This window comes from Drosophila santomea, chromosome 2R (genome assembly GCF_016746245.2).
Source record: "Drosophila santomea strain STO CAGO 1482 chromosome 2R, Prin_Dsan_1.1, whole genome shotgun sequence".
NCBI classification, from domain to species: Eukaryota; Metazoa; Arthropoda; class Insecta; order Diptera; family Drosophilidae; genus Drosophila; species Drosophila santomea.
In genome coordinates, this window is record NC_053017.2 from 4,575,237 (window position 1) to 4,594,769 (window position 19,533).

General features: G+C 41.9%; 7 protein-coding genes and 1 long non-coding RNA gene across 11 annotated transcripts in view; 1 reads left to right on the top strand and 7 right to left on the bottom strand.

Annotated features, from left to right (window-relative positions):
* The window catches only part of LOC120447228 (insulin-like growth factor-binding protein complex acid labile subunit), a 50,531-nt gene extending 41,675 nt beyond the window's left edge, over window positions 1–8,856 (bottom strand). Inside the window, exon 1 of the mRNA XM_039628753.1 lies at window positions 8,179–8,856. The gene's annotated coding sequence lies outside the window, so the exon portion shown is untranslated. The remainder of the gene's footprint in view (window positions 1–8,178) is intronic.
* On the top strand, window positions 1,027–12,866 carry LOC120447236 (putative protein TPRXL). 3 transcript variants are annotated; one of them, XM_039628764.2, is made up of 5 exons: window positions 1,027–1,056; window positions 10,794–10,925; window positions 10,987–11,100; window positions 11,190–11,267; window positions 11,338–12,866. In XM_039628764.2, exons 2-5 carry the CDS (start codon window positions 10,806–10,808, stop codon window positions 11,755–11,757), a joined length of 732 nt encoding a protein of 243 aa, XP_039484698.1. In that variant the 5' UTR covers window positions 1,027–1,056; window positions 10,794–10,805; the 3' UTR covers window positions 11,758–12,866. The 3 variants fall into 3 exon arrangements, with proteins under 3 accessions (XP_039484698.1, XP_039484697.1, XP_039484695.1); XM_039628763.2 differs by lacking the exon at window positions 1,027–1,056 and adding an exon at window positions 10,621–10,639; XM_039628761.2 differs by lacking the exon at window positions 1,027–1,056 and adding an exon at window positions 10,665–10,737.
* Window positions 12,574–13,361, bottom strand: LOC120447241 (male-specific sperm protein Mst84Db). Of its 2 annotated transcripts, none has more exons than XM_039628769.2 (2): window positions 13,207–13,361; window positions 12,574–13,066 (listed from the first exon to the last, which is right to left on the bottom strand). In XM_039628769.2, exon 2 carries the CDS (start codon window positions 12,979–12,981, stop codon window positions 12,805–12,807), a length of 177 nt encoding a protein of 58 aa, XP_039484703.1. In that variant the 5' UTR covers window positions 12,982–13,066; window positions 13,207–13,361; the 3' UTR covers window positions 12,574–12,804. The 2 variants fall into 2 exon arrangements, with proteins under 2 accessions (XP_039484703.1, XP_039484704.1); XM_039628770.2 differs by having other exon boundaries at window positions 12,574–13,060; window positions 13,207–13,347.
* Window positions 13,237–13,881, bottom strand: LOC120447237. Its single transcript, XM_039628765.2, has 2 exons — window positions 13,441–13,881; window positions 13,237–13,378 (listed from the first exon to the last, which is right to left on the bottom strand). The coding sequence occupies exon 1, from the start codon at window positions 13,879–13,881 to the stop codon at window positions 13,483–13,485; it is 399 nt and encodes a 132-aa protein (XP_039484699.1). The 3' UTR covers window positions 13,237–13,378; window positions 13,441–13,482.
* Window positions 13,882–13,970: 89 nt separating this feature from the next.
* On the bottom strand, window positions 13,971–14,466 carry LOC120447238. Its single transcript, XM_039628766.2, has one exon. It carries the CDS (start codon window positions 14,313–14,315, stop codon window positions 13,971–13,973), a length of 345 nt encoding a protein of 114 aa, XP_039484700.1. The 5' UTR covers window positions 14,316–14,466.
* LOC120447243 lies at window positions 14,458–14,941 on the bottom strand. Its single transcript, XM_039628771.1, has 2 exons — window positions 14,784–14,941; window positions 14,458–14,729 (listed from the first exon to the last, which is right to left on the bottom strand). Exon 2 carries the CDS (start codon window positions 14,707–14,709, stop codon window positions 14,560–14,562), a length of 150 nt encoding a protein of 49 aa, XP_039484705.1. The 5' UTR covers window positions 14,710–14,729; window positions 14,784–14,941; the 3' UTR covers window positions 14,458–14,559.
* A 623-nt stretch (window positions 14,942–15,564) lies between these two features.
* On the bottom strand, window positions 15,565–16,146 carry LOC120445607. The gene has a single exon (XM_039626116.2). The coding sequence runs from the start codon at window positions 15,978–15,980 to the stop codon at window positions 15,762–15,764; it is 219 nt and encodes a 72-aa protein (XP_039482050.1). The 5' UTR covers window positions 15,981–16,146; the 3' UTR covers window positions 15,565–15,761.
* A 1,365-nt stretch (window positions 16,147–17,511) lies between these two features.
* On the bottom strand, window positions 17,512–19,025 carry LOC120445597. Its single transcript, XR_005615761.2, has 2 exons — window positions 18,218–19,025; window positions 17,512–18,153 (listed from the first exon to the last, which is right to left on the bottom strand). It is a non-coding gene; the product is annotated as an uncharacterized LOC120445597 (long non-coding RNA).
* Between the last annotated feature and the right edge of the window lie 508 nt (window positions 19,026–19,533).

The following is a 19,533-nucleotide window of genomic DNA, read 5'->3' on the forward strand; positions in this document are numbered from 1 at the left end:
GTGGAAAAGCCTAGTTTCAGTCAATTTCCCATCAATCTGGACCTAATCTCCTGGGCAAACCACAGCAATGAAATAGCTCTGTGATGCCAAAAGCCTTTTGTCTGATAACCGCAATCGGGGCTCCACACATTGCGACCGACCAGGCTTTATTTATATTTAATTGTGCTGACCACATTGTTGGCACGTTACACCTCAAATTGTAATTATATCCTTGATGGACTCGGCCACTCAGTTCACGTGCCATTAATTATGAAAATATTGCAGAAACACTTCTGGGTGAAAAGACGCTTTTCCAGCTACCTCTCTCTGTCCCTCTTTATCCATTTCCTCACACCTCAGTAAACAAATACAACCAGGAGCTGGCTTTTCCTCTTGCCGGCACTTGCATTAAATTTAAAGTATTTACCACAATATTTTCGCTACACTTGCCTCAAATTGTATTTTCAGTTCGCCATTTGTAACAATGCGCACTCACACAGACACATATCAAGGATGCCTGAGACTGTGTGTAATTTATAAAATGTATTGTGCTTTTCGAGTTTTCGTCTGGGCTGGAAAACTCTGCTTTAGGTCCTTTGTGGCTTTCTCCGTGTTTTTTTTTTTGGTACATGTTTGTGGGATTTCACGGTAGCCAAAGTGTGATTTTTACTGGATTCCAAAGGTCTATTAGTTACATGATTATAAGTCCCTAAAAAAAAGCTTAAACAGGTAATGGATGTTGTCACTCTATAGAAATAATAATAAATACTGGAATACTAGAACACTGGTCATCATACAAAAAGTTAATTAATTCCTTTCTAACATTAATCCCGATTATTTATTTTTAGTCTCTGGGTACGTAAACTCGCATAAAAATATTTTTTAGACACGAACATTTGATAGATACACGTCTTAATTTTCCAAGTAAATTCAATTCAAGAACTAATTTACTCTACTTATTCTCCCTTCCAGTCAAGTGCATGTAACATTTACTGAACCAAATTAAGGACATGAAAAATTCTTGCCAAATTTAGAACGAGGCAGGATGGAAACTGAAATTGAATAACTTGGAGGGTGGTAAGTGGGTGAAAAATGTCTTAATGAAAATTAGGTAGCCAGACGATATTTTTCGTGGGCCAACTGGCAAACTGATTTGGGTTTGACTTCTTAAGACGCCAGGACACGTAGGCAGCGGCAGCCGCAGGACATTTAAGGCAGTTAAATTTTTGGCCACCGAATAGGCCCCCAAGAACGTGCAATTATTCAAAGTACGGAAAGAGTTTTTGCATTAAACGTGTAACTTTTGCCGGAATTTAGAAAGGGGTCCAAGAAAATTGTTCATAAGTTGGAGACAACTTTTCGTTCACTTCTTGCGGCTGAAACGAGCCAAAGAAAACAATTTCATTTCCATTCCAGTCAGCATCTAATTTATTGCCGCAATTTGCCTAGCTGCCGTTGTTTCTGCATATTAATTTAACATAAACGGCTCACAACCATCACCAAATTGCCTCCAAAATGATTACACGACACTCAGCCTTGTTGTCCTTGATATCCTTGCTGAAATTCCGACGATGTTCTGGATTTGGCAACGCGCCGCAGAAGATCAACATCAAATTACCCTAATCAAATTGTCATTACGCATATTTTAAGTAAATGAGTGCGTGAATTTAGATCTAATTAGCAGGCGTTGGCAACTGGCTGACATTCAATTTACATGTGATTTTCGGGGGTACATTTTTTACGAGCTTCTCGTACAGGCAAGCTAATTTGGCTCATTTAGTTTATATTTACAGACGAAGGCAAAATGCCTTTGCATCTGAAAAAGTATTTGTTTTATTAAATAACATTTTTAACGATACAAAAAATTTTGTAAACGTCTGATGACAATGTTTTCGAATATATTAGAAAAATTTATAGGTTTCAAAGCTTAATATATTTATTTACAATTATTCTTTTATATTTTTTTGGGCCAAAAATATAATCCAGTTCCTGTCATGGGCTAAAGATTAAAGTTCAACAAAAGCACGATCACAATGTACGTATGCCAAGTTAATTATTTTTCCTGCCACAAGTGCTCCCTACACTCTTCACAGAAACACGCGGTGAAATATATCCTTCCCTGCCAACTTCCAACTTTCATCTTCCGCAAGCAAAGCCCAGTTTTGTTGAGTACTGGAAATTAATCAGGAACGGGTTAACCGCTTGGCTGTGGAGGTGCTTAAAGGCTCCCCCCACTGGGATGCTCGGCAAACAAAATAAAGCTTAGTTAGCAAGCAGTTTAGAAAAGTTGCTAGGAAAAAATAAGTAAATATAGAGCGGAGCATATAAAACTACTAACAAGACATAAATGGACGAAGAATAAGCAAGGATAACTGAAAAGTTTCTTCTATGGAGAGGGAGCATTGTGGAATAGCAGCGCATGCAGAGAACAAAAAGTTCTGGCAAAACACCTCAAGAATCGTAGGGATGGGTTGAACTTTCCACTGAACTGAAGCTGAACTTTTATTTGTTTGACTCGTGAGCAACAAACTTTGCCTCCGGCTTCTTTTTACCCGTCTAGTCTTTTTTTCTTTATATGTAGCTGTAAGACATCACAGTCAGTGATGCTAAATGTTACATTTTAAGAAAGCAAAAGCAGCTTCGTTCGTAATGGGAGTGTATAAACCTTATTGATTTATGTCTTGGTGGTTTAGATAATAATAATAATTCATGAACCCCAAGAATATCTTCCCCTGAAAATGGGTTGTAAATACTTTTAGTTTTATAATTAAAAATAGCTAGAGTGGCATTAAAAATCGCCAAGTTCGCAAAACTCAGCAAGGGGCAACCCCAAGTGGAAGCGAAACCGCTCGCCAAGTGCACTCCAAATTACTCGAATGATACTTGATGGTTGCAATCAGCGAAGAACCCCAACCGGCAAGCAGACTTCATTATTTTGATAGCAATTAGCAAATTGAGTTCTATAATATTTCTGTTGTCCACTGCACAGCTCTCCCTTTGAGTTGTTTTAATTGTATTGTTGTCTCATGTGTGGCGAAATGTTGTCAAGCAATTAGTGCAGCACGACTGCGTTGGCGAACACTCTGCGTATGCTTGATATAGGAGCAACCACGTAGGTGAATCCTTTTGTGATCTCGCTTTTTGTGCGGGCACTTGGCATTTGAAATTAACTTGGTGCATCCAAAAAATATCTGACCCCGAGTGAAAATTCAGCAAACGACTCTTTTTAGTTGAATCGCGAGCAGCTGGTAAAACACAAACAGCTGTCGGTAGTGAACACATTTAACATACAATTACTTCCAAATATGCGAAAATAAAAATATGTGAAATGCATTTAGTATACGGGAATTGGTGCGTTTCTCAAGTATAAAATAGTTCATAATATGAATTCTGTAATCTGAATAAAGTTACCATTTACAAATTAATGTTTAAAAACATGCAATGCCTTAAAAAACTATTCATAATATAGCTTATGACTGAAAGGAAGTAACATATAGTCTTCATTCTTGCCATCAATGCAATGGCTTATAAAGTTTACAAAAATTCAAAAATTGAAGTATGCATTTTTTCCGACAAATGATATTTAAATTGGATAGTTTCCGTGGCAAAATACATAGGTGAGAGTTTGTTACAATTTGCGACAAGCCGTGGGATTTTGCAAAGTTAGCTTACATATGGCAACGCTTAGGCGCGATTTAGCTAAGCCGATGCCATTTGCCCATCTACACCCTCTTTAACGACTCAATTATGTCTGCAATTGTTATGTTCCTGATCCATTTAACCTCATCGCTGGCGAATGAGGGCCGCAGCAAGCCAAATGAACTGGAAACACAATTTCTAAGCGCCTGATTTGTCGCCTCGTTGTTTCCCACACACACTCACCACTCACCAGCGGATCCCGGCGATAATCCAGATGATAACATTATGAATATGAGGGAGAATATGATACTTTAAGCTACGATACATTGTGTTTTATGTTTATTTGGCAACGGTTACACAACCAGGCTACAAACCAACGACAAAGCCAGTTGAAAGTTTGGCACCGCATTGATCCATGTTCACAATTTTTGGCGGGTCGCGGAGTATAAATAAAAATGCCAAGCTAGTCGCATACTTTTACACTCGGTTGCTCATCGCGTCGTGTTGTGTGGTCCCAAGCTCCAAGGACTGGGGACTGGGGAAAGGAGATTTGTTTTCGGATTCGTTGCCGAAGCAGTTTATTTTTATTGCCGCCCGGCGCGACTTCGATGCCATATCGACGGCGATGCCGCCTGGCAAAAGACAAAAGGCAAATGCACCCATTTGTCATTTGGACAACGAGCTGACAACAGTTCAGTGCCACTTGTCACAGCTGAGCCGCGGAAAAAGAGCCCGGACAGCAGAAATCCCAGAGGCAGTGGCTCTTTAAAATATACAGATGCCAAGCACCCCTTTCATCAAATTATGAAACCTTTTTTTGCGTAATGGACTGAACACACAAAGTGCTTTTAATTAAGCATCGATATGTGCTTAAATGTGAAACGCCCTTACATATTTAATTAAAAGGAAATGGTATCCCGCTGCCATCTTCAAAGAGACTTTGTCCTCGTATTTAATTGCGCATTTCATGCATTTTAATGCGACTGGCCACATAAAAGATAGCTCCCATAACCCGAAAGAAAATGTAATGAGCTCAAAACCAAAAAGAGAAATTTATACAAGCCAAGCGAAAATAAATAATATAAAAATGCAAACAAATTAAAAGCAAGGCAAACACATAAATTTTATATGGTTTTCCGCCGAAAAGAGCTTTCTGGCAGCACATTGATATGGAATTAAACGCTCGGGCTGCTAATCAAATTTAAGCACATTTAATGTTTAAATAAACAGAAATGAGTTGATCTGGCGCAAATAGAACAGGCGCAATGAAAAGGACTAGACCCTGAAAGGACCAAAGCTGGCCTAAGCCTCAGTCCCAACATTTTTCTTTGATTAAGTCCCGCATAAATATTTATGTGCAGGAGCAACAAAAATGCGCATTCATGTCGGGCAAAGTGGTATTTAATTGAGAAGTAAAATATAAGAAGCACGTGGCGGCAACGAAATAAAGATTGTGATTTCCATTCGAATACGAAATATCCTAGGTAAAATTATTTATTCCCAAAAATTTCAGAAATTCAAAAAAAACATAAAGGAAATTAATTTTGATTGTCTCCTACATTAAGTGAAATGCGACTGGCAATAAAAACCAAATAACAGAGTACGATAGCGTTATTAAACCTGTTTCAATCATCAACTCTTTAATTCCCCTTTTTTTCCTGATCATAAAACTGTAAAATAAACTTCAATATGAAAGCAAACACAAGCGATGTGAGATGCTTCTGTTCCCGACGAGGACGCCACTTGAAAAAATACCATAAATTGTGTTATTGAGTTAGCAGTGGGGCTCTCATCACCGAAAAAGCTGAAACAAAACACAAATACGGACCACGAGAGCCACTTTCAGACTTGGCAAACAAAACAAAGTCACCAAAGACTGAGAATTTGTGGGTATTTTGGTGGGGATATGTTTGTGCCTCCGTTTTATTTCTTTTGAAGTGCCACCCAACCAAAAAGAAGCACACAGCTTAGAGTATCTCTGCTTCTTTCCTTCTTGCTGCTTCCCTTTAAAAACTTTAACGATTTTTAAATAATTTTTTATTGTCAAGAAATTCGCTGGGCTATGATTGGCATTCAAGGAGTTTTAAGTGCCAACATCGCGACTGTGCGCAGAAACTTTATTTACGTCTTAGTTTAATTTCTGAGTTTATTCGGATTCTTTGCAAAGTTGAATAAACGGTTGTGCCCATAAACCGAGCTCTGTGAGGCCAACGAAAACAATCCACTTGCCATCATTAAATTAGCGACATAATTCCATTATAGCCAGAGTTGCGGCAATATGCGCAATTTAGCCTATAAATACACGTGCAAAAAACATGGACTTCAAGGACACTCCCGACCTTTTTGTCAAGTTAATCCCATTGTTCGCCAATATTGCATGGCAATATTTTTAAGCCGCACTTATGCGTTCGTTTATATTTAATTTGCATTCATAAATTTACATAGGTCACCATTTCATTTCGACAAAAACCAAAGGAAAATAAACTTGTGCGTTTGCAACATTGAAAACTGAAACACTGCAAAACCAGCGAAGTAAATGGCGATAGGCAAATAAACTGGAACTGGGATTGAATTGTCGCAGCTGCAATTTTTCAAATGTCAAATCAAAACAGAAAACGAATTACTTTCGATGATTAATTACCACATTCTGAGGAACAAATGCTGCAGACCGCAGAATGATTTTGATTGCGAACTGGGCTAACAATTCGTTTGATTTATGATGCGATCAACCCTTTGCTGACAAGTCCCCGAAGTGACGTGGCACTCATCCCAAATCCCCAAAGGACCCGCATCCCAAAGTTTCCTGAACTTGGTCCTGCGACATGAAAATCACCTTAAAATTCATAAGTTACTTTGGAAGGGGGACGAGCGGGAAAATGTACTAAGGGATTCTGGGGGCGACAGGTAGTAACCGCAAGTAAAACAGCAGCTGCATATCATTAAATATATGGGCTCCCGTCGTAATCCTCACCACTTGGCCCCGCGCAACATGGCGGATGCGTAACGCGACCAACTTTTCAGCGCTTCATTTCTCGAACATTTAGAACACCCAATTTTTGGAGCATGTGACACCTTTCCGCCGACACTGCGTTTTATTTAACATTTTTGCCTATTTTTTGCCATCAAAGCTGCAGATTATGCGCACAATAAGCGACAGTTTATGTATGAAATTATGCAAACCAGACCAGCAGACGATAATGATGGTGGTTAGGAGTCCTGCGGCTGATGATGATTATTTTCAACAGCCAGGACTCTTTAACCCCGTCAAGGCCGTCGCAAAAGTAAAAAAAGAGTAGCTTTGTTCGAAATGAAAGTGTTTTTTTTTGCGATTTAATGATTCAAATTAAGGGGGAATTGTTATATGGCTGCATGGAAAGTGCATATTTTAATTACAACTTGCTTCGGCCGTAAGTGACCCAAATTTAAATGTACTTGCATAAAGGAAGAAAGGGTTCTTTTTAACCCTTTGGCCACCGACAGTGTCCTCAGCTGCATGCCTGGTTGCATAATTATGATGCCCAACTGGTTCGCTGACCAGCAAGAAAAACCCTGAAGGAGAAAAAGAACCCTAAAAGTCGAAAACCCAAGTTACTTGAGCATGACGAATGGCTTTGTTGAGTTTACCACTTTTTCAGGAGATTTTATTAAAAATTCTTTAGACACAGGTGCTGTTTTGTAAAAGTTTTCAATTCGCCTTCTGCCAAATAATGGGATGGGTGCTTGAAGTACTCCTTGTCCTAACGCTGGTGAAACCTGTTGTCGAGGATTAAATATTAAAGGCTCCCATTAATATCATCCACGGCCATGCGAAACCAATAAAATTTTCCTAATGTCGCGATATTTATTGGCGCTAACTTATGCTCGAGAGAAAGGAGCCTAAAATCGAAAGCACTGTATTCAGTAATTTATTCTACTCATCCATTGAAGGTTAACTTTTTCGAAGAAGACGTTTAAGGCGAAACCCTCTAAGAGCGGAAGTATACGGGATATGATATGTTCGCGGGTCCACAGGTAGTGTTTGACTTGCGGTTTCTGATTGTCAAGACATCCGAGCAGGTGTAAGCCAATCTCAGCTCTGAGGTAACTACTCGTGTGCCTTGGAAAGTAGAAGCAAACAACATTATTCGTGGCCTAACGGAACGTTTTTAAATCAATTAATAAATGGTTTATTAGTTGTACTTCGAGATTAGTGTTCAAATATATAGTGCTATTCCTTATTTATTATCATATGTACATATGTCGTCATATTACTATTACTTTTAATATGAAAAGTAACCAAAGGATAATAGTTAATTAATTGACTATGAGCAAATAAATCTTGGTATCCCTCAGAAGCTTTTTTAAGCTGACACTTTGAAATTTAAAGATAAATAATATTTTAGCTAAAAATTCGATTTTCCAATTTATTATTAAATATTATTATTATGGGTTATTATTAAGGTGCGGATTCAAGTTTGACCTCTTTCTCCCCTTATTCGTAGCAATAAATTACGCATAAAATTAACTCCAGGTAATGGCATACAAAGTAAATAAAATCCGGGGATCCTTCGTCAAACTTACCCAATGCACAACGGCATGTAAATCGAAAATTACCAGAAATTGTCACTTTACATCACGCCTGCTGCAGGACCTACATATACACATATGCTCGTATGATGCTGCACACACACTTTTACACTGGCGACACAGGAGCCGCAATCTGGTCTAGTATTTTGGCAGCGCAGATCCTTTCGTGTATGAGTGTGCGAGTGAATATTCAAATCAGTTGCTGGCTGCCAATAACTGAAACTTGCCACACATCTCACTCACTGAGCGCACACGCACAAGCACACAGTGCCCAAAAACACACTCTTAAATAGAGTCGGGAAATTCGAATGGTCCCGTGTATTTAGCAAATGAACCGTACTTTCTGTCTATTTTCCCGGCTTCTGTTTTACTTTTTGGCAACCCGCACTAACCAAGTATTTCAGACTGTAGCACGGCAATGCGATCGGCGAACTGCAATCAAGCCAAATGCCAGATGAATGGCACCGTCATTACGACATCCGCAACTCTCGGGCTGCCAATTAACTCGCCCGAAAATTGAATTAGGACTAGGGCCTCCAGGACTGGCTCCTGATGTGTTGCCAAGTCTTATCTGCCAGATCTGCGGCAGAGCAGATGAACTCAGTCCTACGGATGAATTACGCCAAAAGCACTGGGCGAATTAAGCCGAATCGAACTGCAAACCGCACTCTGCGCGACCCAAACGTACACTGAAGTCGGTCGAAAGCGCGCTGAAAGTTAAATCGGAAGTCGAGAACGCGGCTCGAGCTTCCAACGGCTCGAGACAATCCGAGCGGCACTTGCAACATGTTGCAAGTTCGTTGCCGACTTCGGGAATTCTATGTTGTTGGGTTCGGACTTTCGATCTTTGAATTTCATTCCTTGCAGGGAGTTACTTTTTTCTTAGAAATTATACAACCTTATGATAGGATACCATAAAACTTAAGGAACAAAATAAAGCGTTACAAGCAGAATATGTATGTGTCCAGCCTTCCTTCTGCCTGTTACATACTTTTCAACGAATCTAATATACCCTTTTACTATACTTTTTTTGTAAGCGTAATTTAAGAGGGTATACTAGATTCCTTGAAAAGTATGTTACAGGCAGAATGAAGCGTTTCCGACCATATCAGCTATATATGTATGTATATTTTTGGTCAGGATCAATAGCCGAGTCGATCTGGCCATGTTCGAAGGACGAGATCTCAGGAACTATAGAGGCTAGACCGTTGAGATTAAGCATACAGAGTCTAGTTTGTTTACCAATGTTGCCACGCCCACCCTAACGCCCACAAGCCGTCAAAAGCTGGCAGTTGTGAAATTTGTCCTTCGCACATCCACTAACTGAGTAACGGATATCAGATAGACGGGGCACCCGACTATCAGGGCCGACGACACAGTTTCATTTGGGGTGTGGAATTGATTGGCTTGAACACTTTTTTGCCTAATCATTTCAAATTTAGAATCTCGCGCAGTTTGCAAAACAAAGTAAACTGCTTTAATTTTTTTCCACGCTTATGCTAAATTCGGTATTTTGCAGATCTTTGTTGAGAATTTCTATTCTGTTTTATCTATACAACATACATATGTATAACACTACGATTCTTTCGTAATTTCTGGCGTGGGGAATTCCCCACCCGCCTGAAATTCGGGTATGGAAACCGCCAACCATGTGGACTATATCAATATCTTGTTTTTTATAGGCGTCGGTCCCAATACAGTAAATATCGAGGAAAATATATAATGGTAATTAAAATCTAATTTTGTGTCAAACAAGCTAGTAATTAAGTAAGGATTAGAGATAATGTGATAAAGTCTATTATAATCTGAACAGAAGTGGTGGGTCATCAAATCTCATAGTTGGATTTACAATTATTTAAAACGAGGGGTACGTAGTTTCTAGAGAAGTTTAGCCGACTAATCAACTTCACTACGAATAAGCTTACAAATAAAGACTGTTCCACGCATCGTTCTACGGTTAGCTAGGGAGAGTAAAATAATTAACATTAGCAACTAGAATAAGTTAGTGTAAGGTTTGCATCCCTGTTTAGGCGCAACGTAAAAAGTTTTTTGAACCTATTCAATGCGATCCGAGTGAACTTCACATTGAGGTGGTTCATTCTCGAGAATCGGACAGACTAGCGAGATGAACAAGGATTTAGTCATGTAACTATTTTCAAATTCCTTTGACCACCTTTATATAAAAACAACACAAAAACGATTTATGATCTAAAAATGTAAGTTTAGGGTCCAGAAGAACACAAAGATCATGAACCCGTGGTACTCTGCCCAAAGAGCGACTGACTTGACACGACTGAAAGTCATTACTTTACACTGAGAACCATTTAAGTTTAGTAATTTATCACGGCACCTTTTTTAAAAGCTGTCGAGATCGGATAGTATTGGGAATCCGGAGTCAAGGAATGTAAAGAGAGTACTTTTCATGGCAGTGTGACCGTGGGGAAAAAAAATACTGGTATTGTAAACTGGTACTTTCGAGATTTTTTGACAGCTTGTTCTGACAGCTTGTTCTGACAGCTTGTCCTGCAATTTGTGCATAAAACTTAAAACTTCGTAAGCCGCTAGGCTGAATTCATTGGTAATATTGACAATATAATATTCGAACACAGGTGCGTTATCAGATGGAGGACTTCAGCGACTCAGACTGTTCTAGTGAATCGGAGCAGATCCATAGGATCATGGGGTCCATAGGACCCGTATTCAGGCTCCGCTCAAGCATCAGCACATACAGCAGTTCCGTGGTAAGTTCATGCTCGCCCAGCTCCAAATCCAGATCCATTGGCTATACACTTCATTGGACAGGTGGAAATGGCTATGGAGAACTGCCGCACCTCGAATAATTATGGGGTATCAGAGCAAAACCACAGCACCGTCTCCGTGCTTGCTGCCAGTTCCAGTTCAGTCATCGGTTCCCCTGTAAGTATTTGTTAGCCATCTCGTGCCGGAGTCATAATATCATCTGCCAGAGTTACATACGAGTTACATATTACATCTTGATCGACTAGGTTCAACCACCCAACGAGAACTCCGGCGACTCGGACAGTTCAAGCAGCTCCAGTTCCAGCGCCAGCCGCGCATCCTGTGTAAGTTCTCGTCCCGTAGTTGCCAAGTGGATACGGAATCCATGTGTTATAATAGCAATTCTTTGTACAGGTGCGGCGTATTATGGAGTATTCCAGCGACTCGGATCCGGATCCGTTCCGTGTTTATTCCAGTGAAACCTCTTCTTCGCCCAGCAATAGCTTCAGCTTGGGCTCCAACTCCAGCTCCAGCTCCAACATAGCCTCAACTTCAATGGGGAGTCGTAGACATAATGAACCGAAGTCAGATGAGCAGGACTCTGATTCTAGCGAGGATTCTCCTCCGAGCAAACGGACCAGATCCGATGCCGGGGAGTCGTACATGCCCTACAACTGCCCTGTGTGCCTGGAAGACGTCCGGGAGAGGGAACCAGTGTCCACTACTTGTGGCCACGTTTTCTGCAAAGACTGCATTGAGCGAGCTGTCGCCACTGGGAGGATGTGCCCATTGTGCGGAGTTGATGAACCTGAATTTCATCGAATTTTCTTGTAAGACGTGATATCATAGAGATATCCAAATATCGTAGTATGATTGAAATCATACTACGTGTTATTTAGTAATTGCTAAACACGTAAAACTGTGCACTCTTGCTTAAATTATAATCTAACTTAAAGGAACTGTTGCTCCTTCATAACACTTATGGAAGGCAACATCCCCCAGAAACACAATGCAACCGCAAACTAAAACTCAAATATAAGAAGGCAGACAACTTTTGCCATAAAACATGGCGCAAGGACACACTCATACTCGCAGGCAACCCCAGAAAAATGGAAGCACTTCTACAGGGGTGCCCTCCCCCCCCCCCATGGCAAAGCAATGAAAATTCCGACCTACCGCAATAAATTCCGCGGGAAAAACAAAGCAAGCGATGCCAAAATAAGAGTGAAACGGCCAGCTGAAACACACACACACACACATGAATTTAGAGAACTGGAATCTCCACCTTAGACACGGCGCTGTAAATCGCGCTTATCCAAAACACAACATGGCATCAGGAGGCAATGGAGATTCAGTTTCAGTTTCATTCAAAGATTGAATAGGAAAGGGGGGGCGTTCCTCCCCTACATCAACAACCTTTGACCTGACACAATGCTCTACATTCTATGTTTTTGTTCGAGTTGCGAGTTCGAATCGCGACTGCGCAATGATCCTGAGGCCCGAACAGCTGTTCAACGCAAGACCTTACCTAGGACAACATGTGCATCCTTATGGTCGTGCGCTCCTTGCAGCCTCAACACCGAATAACTGAGGCAGGCCATCCATGTTTTCATACGTAATATGCCTGCCAGGTTTGATATATTCTGTTAATTTTGTATTTCAATTCATTTTATTACTGAACAGCCATAATAAAAATTCTTAATGTATGCGAGAGCTTGGGTGTTTCAGCCCCGGCCAAGGAAAAGGATTTCTAACACCAACATATTCCTCCAGCAGTCTTTGACAGAAGCTTGATCCCGGAAGAAGCTTATTACCGCATGCAGCTTAGTAATGCCTATGAAAGCGGTTGGAGACCATTCTTTTCTTTTTCCAGTGAGCGCTTCACCAGCCGCAGGGACACGAGCTGCAGCCACCACAAGGACCACAGCAAGGACTACAGCAACCTCCACAGGGACCGCATCCGCAGTAGGGAGTTCCCCCCATCAAAGGAGCTAGGCAGCCGGGTGGGCAGGGTCCCACGTAGAAGGGATCGAAGCTGCAGCAAAGCATCAGAACCATCTTGAATGTTTTGGATTTGGCTAGGAACACTCGCGAATCACTTCTGGAATCTGCAGATCTGCAGGCTCAAATGGTACAGCTGCAACTATTTAAAACGGGTTTTAGATATTACACATTTTTTAATTATCGAATTCTACAATTGGTATAAAGAACAAAACAATTTTTTACAAATGGTTGTATAAATTGTAGTTATTTTTTATTCAATTTTAACGAGCTCGAGCGTACCTGTGATTTTTGTTTGCTGAAGAAATACGTTGAAGCTAGTCCTTGGCTACGAATTTAGAATTTTAGTTCAATTTTTCATATTACTTGTTTGTGTTCTATTGCACGAAAGAGAAGCGATCAGTCCAAGCTGTTCAAAATGAATGAGCTCGTCTGGTTTCGAATCACACAAAGCCTACAAAAAGAGTGAAGTTTATTTCCAAGGCCAACTAGAGAATACTAAAAATTTTATTTTACATTCTGATAGTCTTCCCATTCGACATCATTGCTGGCCAGATCCTACTCCTCTTCCGATAAATCTGCCGCAGGCGGAGCTTCCTGTTTTACTACCACCGGCTCCGAGTCCATTTTATCTTTTTCGACATCCTTCGAGGAAACCTCGGAATTCCGTTCAGTCGGAAACTTTGGTAGCAATGGCCCTATCAAGGCACACGCCTTGCCTCCAATGCTTTGTACCACGGAACAGGCGCCATCCATGCGGTCGCCCTCCACTAGAGGAGTTTCCCCTTCGACGGCGGACAGCTGATCCGCCACTGGACCACCACGGCTAACAAGGTCAGCAATCGGAGCACGGGACTGGTTTAACACCATGCCACCTACTTGAGTTACCGATCGGGTCACCACCAAGAACATGGCCACTATGCCCGCAACCCCGATGGCCGTGTGCACCGTTTCCATGTCTTCGGCGAAGGAGCAGGATCTTCTGGGGGATCAGGAGGGTCGATGTTGGATTTTTGGGTCGTCCACGATGACAACTAATTCTGGGGCTACTCTCCAGCGATCGCCGAGATGGTATCATAGGTCGAGCGGGCCAGATTTCGGATACTTCGCGAAATTCCATTCATCAGGACGTTGATGTCATCCGAATTGACCACCGGCTCCTGGTCGACATGGTACTCCGGCGTTGGATCGTTCACAATCAAGACTATTTTACGAACGGGCTGAATCAAGCCAGATACATCGATCACGGGCTCCGACTCCTGGTGACCAACTAGAAGCGCCTGATGCATTATGATCACCAGTTTGCGGATAACTGGCACCACGCAATCGAGGACGTTGATTGCCATTGGGGCCAGTACGTGGTGTACCACGTGATCCACAGACGATGGCATGACCAGTGTCGATGGTCAAGCCAAGACACTTAAATTTTGAATTTAGAAAACTATTTTCACACAAATTATGATGCGAATTTGATATTAAAATCTAAGTCATTTCGATTGGGTTACGTTCTATTTCCCCCGCAATTTTCCACAGTTGATGGTGAATCAATTTTATTTTTGTTGTACATATCTGTATGAGAGGAGAACCGGTGTGCGGCGGTTATCATTGCATTTTCGTGCATTTGGGTACTTGTCGTCAATAGCTGCTATAGCAACGACTATGCCAGCCACCGGGGGTGTATCCTTTATAAATGTCGAAGTCACACGGGCAAACTGCGCATCTCGGATAGGGGGCAATGTAGAAAGGGTTTACGGCGGGAGTCCAAGGATGACTTAAGTAAACCATTTTCAGCACTCGAAAGATGTCTGCAAAGCTTATTTTTAAAATATATTTCTACATTTTCTCTTTCAGCAACTCACCAGAAATGCAAGAAAAATATGAGAAATTAAAACGAATGTTTGGCCGAAACAACACGTGTGGTGCTTGAATATTGAATAAAGAAATAGAAATAGTATGTTTTTGTGTTATTTGGTTGACATTTAAATCAGAAGTGCTGATGCAAACTTATTTAACTTTATTAAGGTAGATTCTACCGAATATATAATAACAAATGTGGCCACTCTTTTTGATTGCCTTTTATTATACCTGTTACTCGTAGAATAAAAGGGTATACTAGATTCGTTGGAAAGTATGTAACAGGCAGAAAGAAGCGCGTCCGACCATAGAAAGTATATATATTCTTGATCAGGATCAATAGCCGAGTCGATCTGGCCATGTCCGTCTGTCCGTCCGTTTGTCCGTCTGTCCGTCTGTCCGTCCGTATGAACGCTGGAATCTCAGGAACTACAACAGTAAGTTGAGATTAAGCATACAGACTCCAGAGACATAGACGCAGCGCAAGTTTGTTGATTTATATTGCCACGCACACTCTAAGGCCCTCAAACCGCCCAAAACTGCCACGCCCACACTTTTGAAAAATGTTTTGATATTTTTTAATTTTTATATTAGTCTTGTAAATTTCTATCAATTTGCCAAAAAAACTTTTTGACACGCCCACTCTAACGCGTCTAAACCGCCAAAAAACTGTCAGTGTTGAAGACTCTCCTTCGCACATCCAATAGCTGAGTAACGGGTATCAGATAGTCGGGGAACTCGAGCGTTCTCTCTTGTTTTTCAATTGCTGAATTAGAAATCTCGTAATTTGCTTAATTTAGACTATTTTTATCATGTTAAGGTGTTCATTTTACTTTTAACGTTGCTTTCCAAAATAATAGGTATAATTCGTTTTTTTTTATAGAAGGTAATCGGTTGAAATCAAGATGTTGGAGATATTAGCAAATCCCCAGAGGACTTGTGGTCTGTATTGGGAAGTTCTTTGCAGCACAGCCTTTTCTTTACTATTGCTGCTCCTGCGGCTTCGGTTTTTTTTCGGCCTTCTGTTCCAGTGGCTGCCTCGCCGTGTCCTTGTTGGGTTGTGGGGCGGGATTGCATCGGGGTAGTTGGGACTCCGGGCAAACTCCGCACTCCGGAACCGTGCAGTGGCCCTCCTCCAAGCAATCCGGGTCACAGCAGGGTGGATCGCGTCCAATGTAGCCAGGATTAAATATGCAAGGCATGCTGCAGCACCTCCACTGAAAACGAAGGTCGAGGCAGATGGCAGATGGCAGTGGCAAATTGGGTCCTACTTTATAGATTTTGTGAATTTACATAGATGCTAACTGGGTGCAATTTTCGGGCCGAGTGTGGCTCATAAACGTTCTCATTTCCTTGGGTATTAGAACACAATGGAACGGGCAACTAGATGTCCGAGTTGCGCAAATCTCTGAACAAAGCTAGTTAAATTCGTTCGAACATCGATGCAAATAACTCCTACATTGAACTCTGCCTCCCAAAATCCGAATCAAAGCCCAATCGACCCGAAAATCACCGGTTAGTGCGTGCAGAACGCTTATAATTATTTCATAATCGGGCAACACTTCAGTTTTATGGTGACAAAAGCCTGCGGAAAGACAACTGCAACTGCGGGCCATCGAAACTGGGCCACCGCAGCTGAAATGGCTGCAGCCACAAATATGAAATTTAAGTTGAAATTAATGAATAATTAAGCTGCTTTGGGCAGACACTCGCAGCGGAAGTACAGCATTTGCATAGCTAACACAATGAACTACATACGGCCGGCCGGACAAGACTTGGCCGTTCATAAATTAGATATGCAAATGCATATGCGAATGTGAATGCGAATGGAAAACTAACGGCTATTCCTTTGTCAATTAATCAATCAATCAACGCAGCCGCTCGCTGCGATCCAGAAAGCGATGCGGAAATCACTTGTCCCACATATCTCCGCCCCCGCCTAGGAACTCCATCCATGTTGCACTTCCCCCTGGCCTTCAACTGACTGCATCTCGCTGCATCTCCATTCATCTACATCACGCATGCCAATTTGCTGCAGCACGGTTTTTGATTGCCCGCTAAGTTGGGAGCGCTGTGAGCCCCCATCGAAGCTTATCCCCCGGTTTTAAGGCGATGGCAGAGTCATTAGCATCAAAGGGCCACATGACCAGGGTGACTCGACCAGCGCTCCTGGCCGCTCATCTGCACAGTGGTCTTTTGAGGGACCAAAAGAGTGTATATACATATATACAACTAAGAAACAAAAAGGGATCAAGGTTTATATAATGCACATACAAACACATTTTGTTTTCATTTCGGGTTTTACCCCAAATGTCTAAAGGTGCTTACTTCCCATTCGACCCACTGTGCAGCGCAGCGGCGTTCAATGTCGCCGGCTGCAGCCATCAAAGTCGTGTGCACTATTTGTGTAATTTATATTCAAAGCGTAACGTGGTGCGGCGAGTGCGTGTGTAGGTGGGTGGGGAACTGGGTGGTCAGTGGGCGTAGGGGCGGGGTGCCAGGGGGACGGTCCGCTTGGTGGCTTTGGGACCGGTCACTCCGAGCGAAAGAGCTCTCCCTTGGGCGGCGGTGCTGCCAGTGCCACTGAACTAAGTGCAGTCGCGCGAACTGCTTTCAAGTGGCGTTGACGATGTTGGGCGGCGGAGGTTACTGGCAAGCGGTGAAGTGTGCGGGGAAGTGTATTGGGTTTCTCAAGTTAAGCAGAAGAGCCCACTCCCTTTACCACTTATGATCTTGAATAGTTATGTTTTTATCACTCATTATACAATTTCTATAAGTGAAATATAAACCAGATACTTGCAGACTTGTAGTTTGCAACCAGGCTGTCATATAATATCACCTTCAGCAACACATTTCTCCCAGTGTAGCCCTTAGATGGCACCCATCCACGCTTCGACATTGTCTATCCGACTTCCGTTTGTCGGACGTAGTTCTATTACTTCTTGGACTCCGTTTCTGGTTTTCATAACTCAAGTTCGAACCCAAGTAGGCACACGCGCTGGAGCCACTTGTCCCGTCGTAACTGTTTGAGAAATGTATTGGAGGCCTGACAAAGTGACCGGAAGATGATACTGCAATAAAAATTGAGCACCCACACAGCGACAGGGAACACCATCTAATGTTTGGCTTGGAAATAGAAAACCAAGTGCTGGAAACGAACATGAACCGTGTTTTATATGCTCTGCGAGTTGTTGGATTTTCACTACTCGTGGTTTTTTGTTTTTTCTGTTAGCCATTTATTTACAAATGAACAATATTTATGGCCTCTTTCTGCAAGAGTTCCGCGTTCTGTGTATATAGTTTGGGTTCCGATGCGATGGGGTCAGACTTCCGTCACAGCCAAAACATGGAAACGATCTCTTCATACTGCACATACTGTACATAGTAGTGTGTATTATTTTGTGGTTTTATTTCGGTTTTATGCCCGCCGCATACCAACCATCGATTATGAATTACAAACTCTGCACGGATGGCAATCAGAATGGGTTTTGTTGAATAAATAATTCTAATTTGCCAGCAATTATGGACTGTCAAATACGATTGTCCACTGATATGTTTTCGATGGTCGCGGAAAGTGTGAACTGAAGAACAATTAATAATTTATAGTTTTGTGGTTTCCAAATCGAGTATAAATGAATATCATTTTGAGTTCGGTTGACGCGTTTGTCTAAGCCCATTACAATTTAAATTTGCCTACATATGCCACCCAAAAAATAAATGTTTGAACTTTGTTGTATAAATTTAGTGTAGAAAGAATTTATTTAAGAAAACTTCAGAGAGACTCGCTTGCGTAGGAATTCATCAATGTTAATCTGGCAAAATATTCATGGATAAGAAGTCTAGATCTGTGAAAGCCAATTGGATTTATTGCTGCATAAGTAGATGAAATTGTTCCCAGCCTCTTATTACTTCCAGCAAGTTGCAATTAGTGTTGTCATGGGAAGAATTTATGAGGAGCAATCGCAGAGGCTAAAACAGGAACCCTAAACGACGGCACTTAGGCGATCATAACTTTGCCCGTGATAAATCGAACTGGAATAGCCTGTAGAGATTCCAGATTCTGACCATGCAAAGCAACTGGCCAAGAACACAAAGGCGGTAACAAAGGGGGACGGTGGCCCAAAGAACTTGGAGCAGCTGCTGCCGCTGAAAGGCGAGACCGCTGAATGAATTGGGCTGTCGTTGTCTTGGCAATCAGCGCTACCGGGCATAGAAAGTTAACACACCCGAAACCGGCTTCGGTTTCAGTCGATGCAGCCAGTTGAATTCGCCAGTTGGCACACTGCAAAAATGATTAGGCTCCCTAATATCTAAAACTTGCATAGATAAAATCCATACTTAATGGTATTTGAGGAATTAACTATTAAATTAATTAAATTTAATAGAAAATAAATTCATTGGTTGTGTAGCAGTCGTTTTCTCAGTGCTGAAAAGTTGCTGCTTGCCAGTCACAAGTGGCAGGTTGCCAGTTGTCGCTGCCGCAAGAAACTGCAGCGGATGTGTGTTCCTGGGGATCAAGGAGGAGCACGTGGTGGAGAGGGGCCTCTAAGCGTTTAGCTTGGCTTTTGCCTTGGTTCGCTGGCCCCGCGGAGCGCATCCAACTTCGAATTGCCGCAATTGCGTGTCGACCACAATCTTAACCAGCTGAAGAAGCGGCTGAAGGAGGCGAAAAACTTTGAGCCAACAAGGGTACACTGAAAGACATATATTCCAATTTAAATTTCGCGCTTGATTTGTGACTTAAAGAATATCGCC

Excerpts from the sequence above, each read along its gene's own strand:
- LOC120447236 (XM_039628764.2), top strand. The coding sequence starts at position 10,806 with ATGGAGGACTTCAGCGACTCAGACTGTTCTAGTGAATCGGAGCAGATC. Across the intron at positions 11,101-11,189 it reads GTTCAGTCATCGGTTCCCCT|GTTCAACCACCCAACGAGAA; the intron begins GTAAGTATTTGT and ends TTGATCGACTAG. Across the intron at positions 11,268-11,337 it reads GCGCCAGCCGCGCATCCTGT|GTGCGGCGTATTATGGAGTA; the intron begins GTAAGTTCTCGT and ends TTCTTTGTACAG.
- LOC120447241 (XM_039628769.2), bottom strand. The coding sequence starts at position 12,981 with ATGGTTCTGATGCTTTGCTGCAGCTTCGATCCCTTCTACGTGGGACCC.
- LOC120447237 (XM_039628765.2), bottom strand. The coding sequence starts at position 13,881 with ATGGAAACGGTGCACACGGCCATCGGGGTTGCGGGCATAGTGGCCATG.
- LOC120447238 (XM_039628766.2), bottom strand. The coding sequence starts at position 14,315 with ATGCCATCGTCTGTGGATCACGTGGTACACCACGTACTGGCCCCAATG.
- LOC120447243 (XM_039628771.1), bottom strand. The coding sequence starts at position 14,709 with ATGGTTTACTTAAGTCATCCTTGGACTCCCGCCGTAAACCCTTTCTAC.
- LOC120445607 (XM_039626116.2), bottom strand. The coding sequence starts at position 15,980 with ATGCCTTGCATATTTAATCCTGGCTACATTGGACGCGATCCACCCTGC.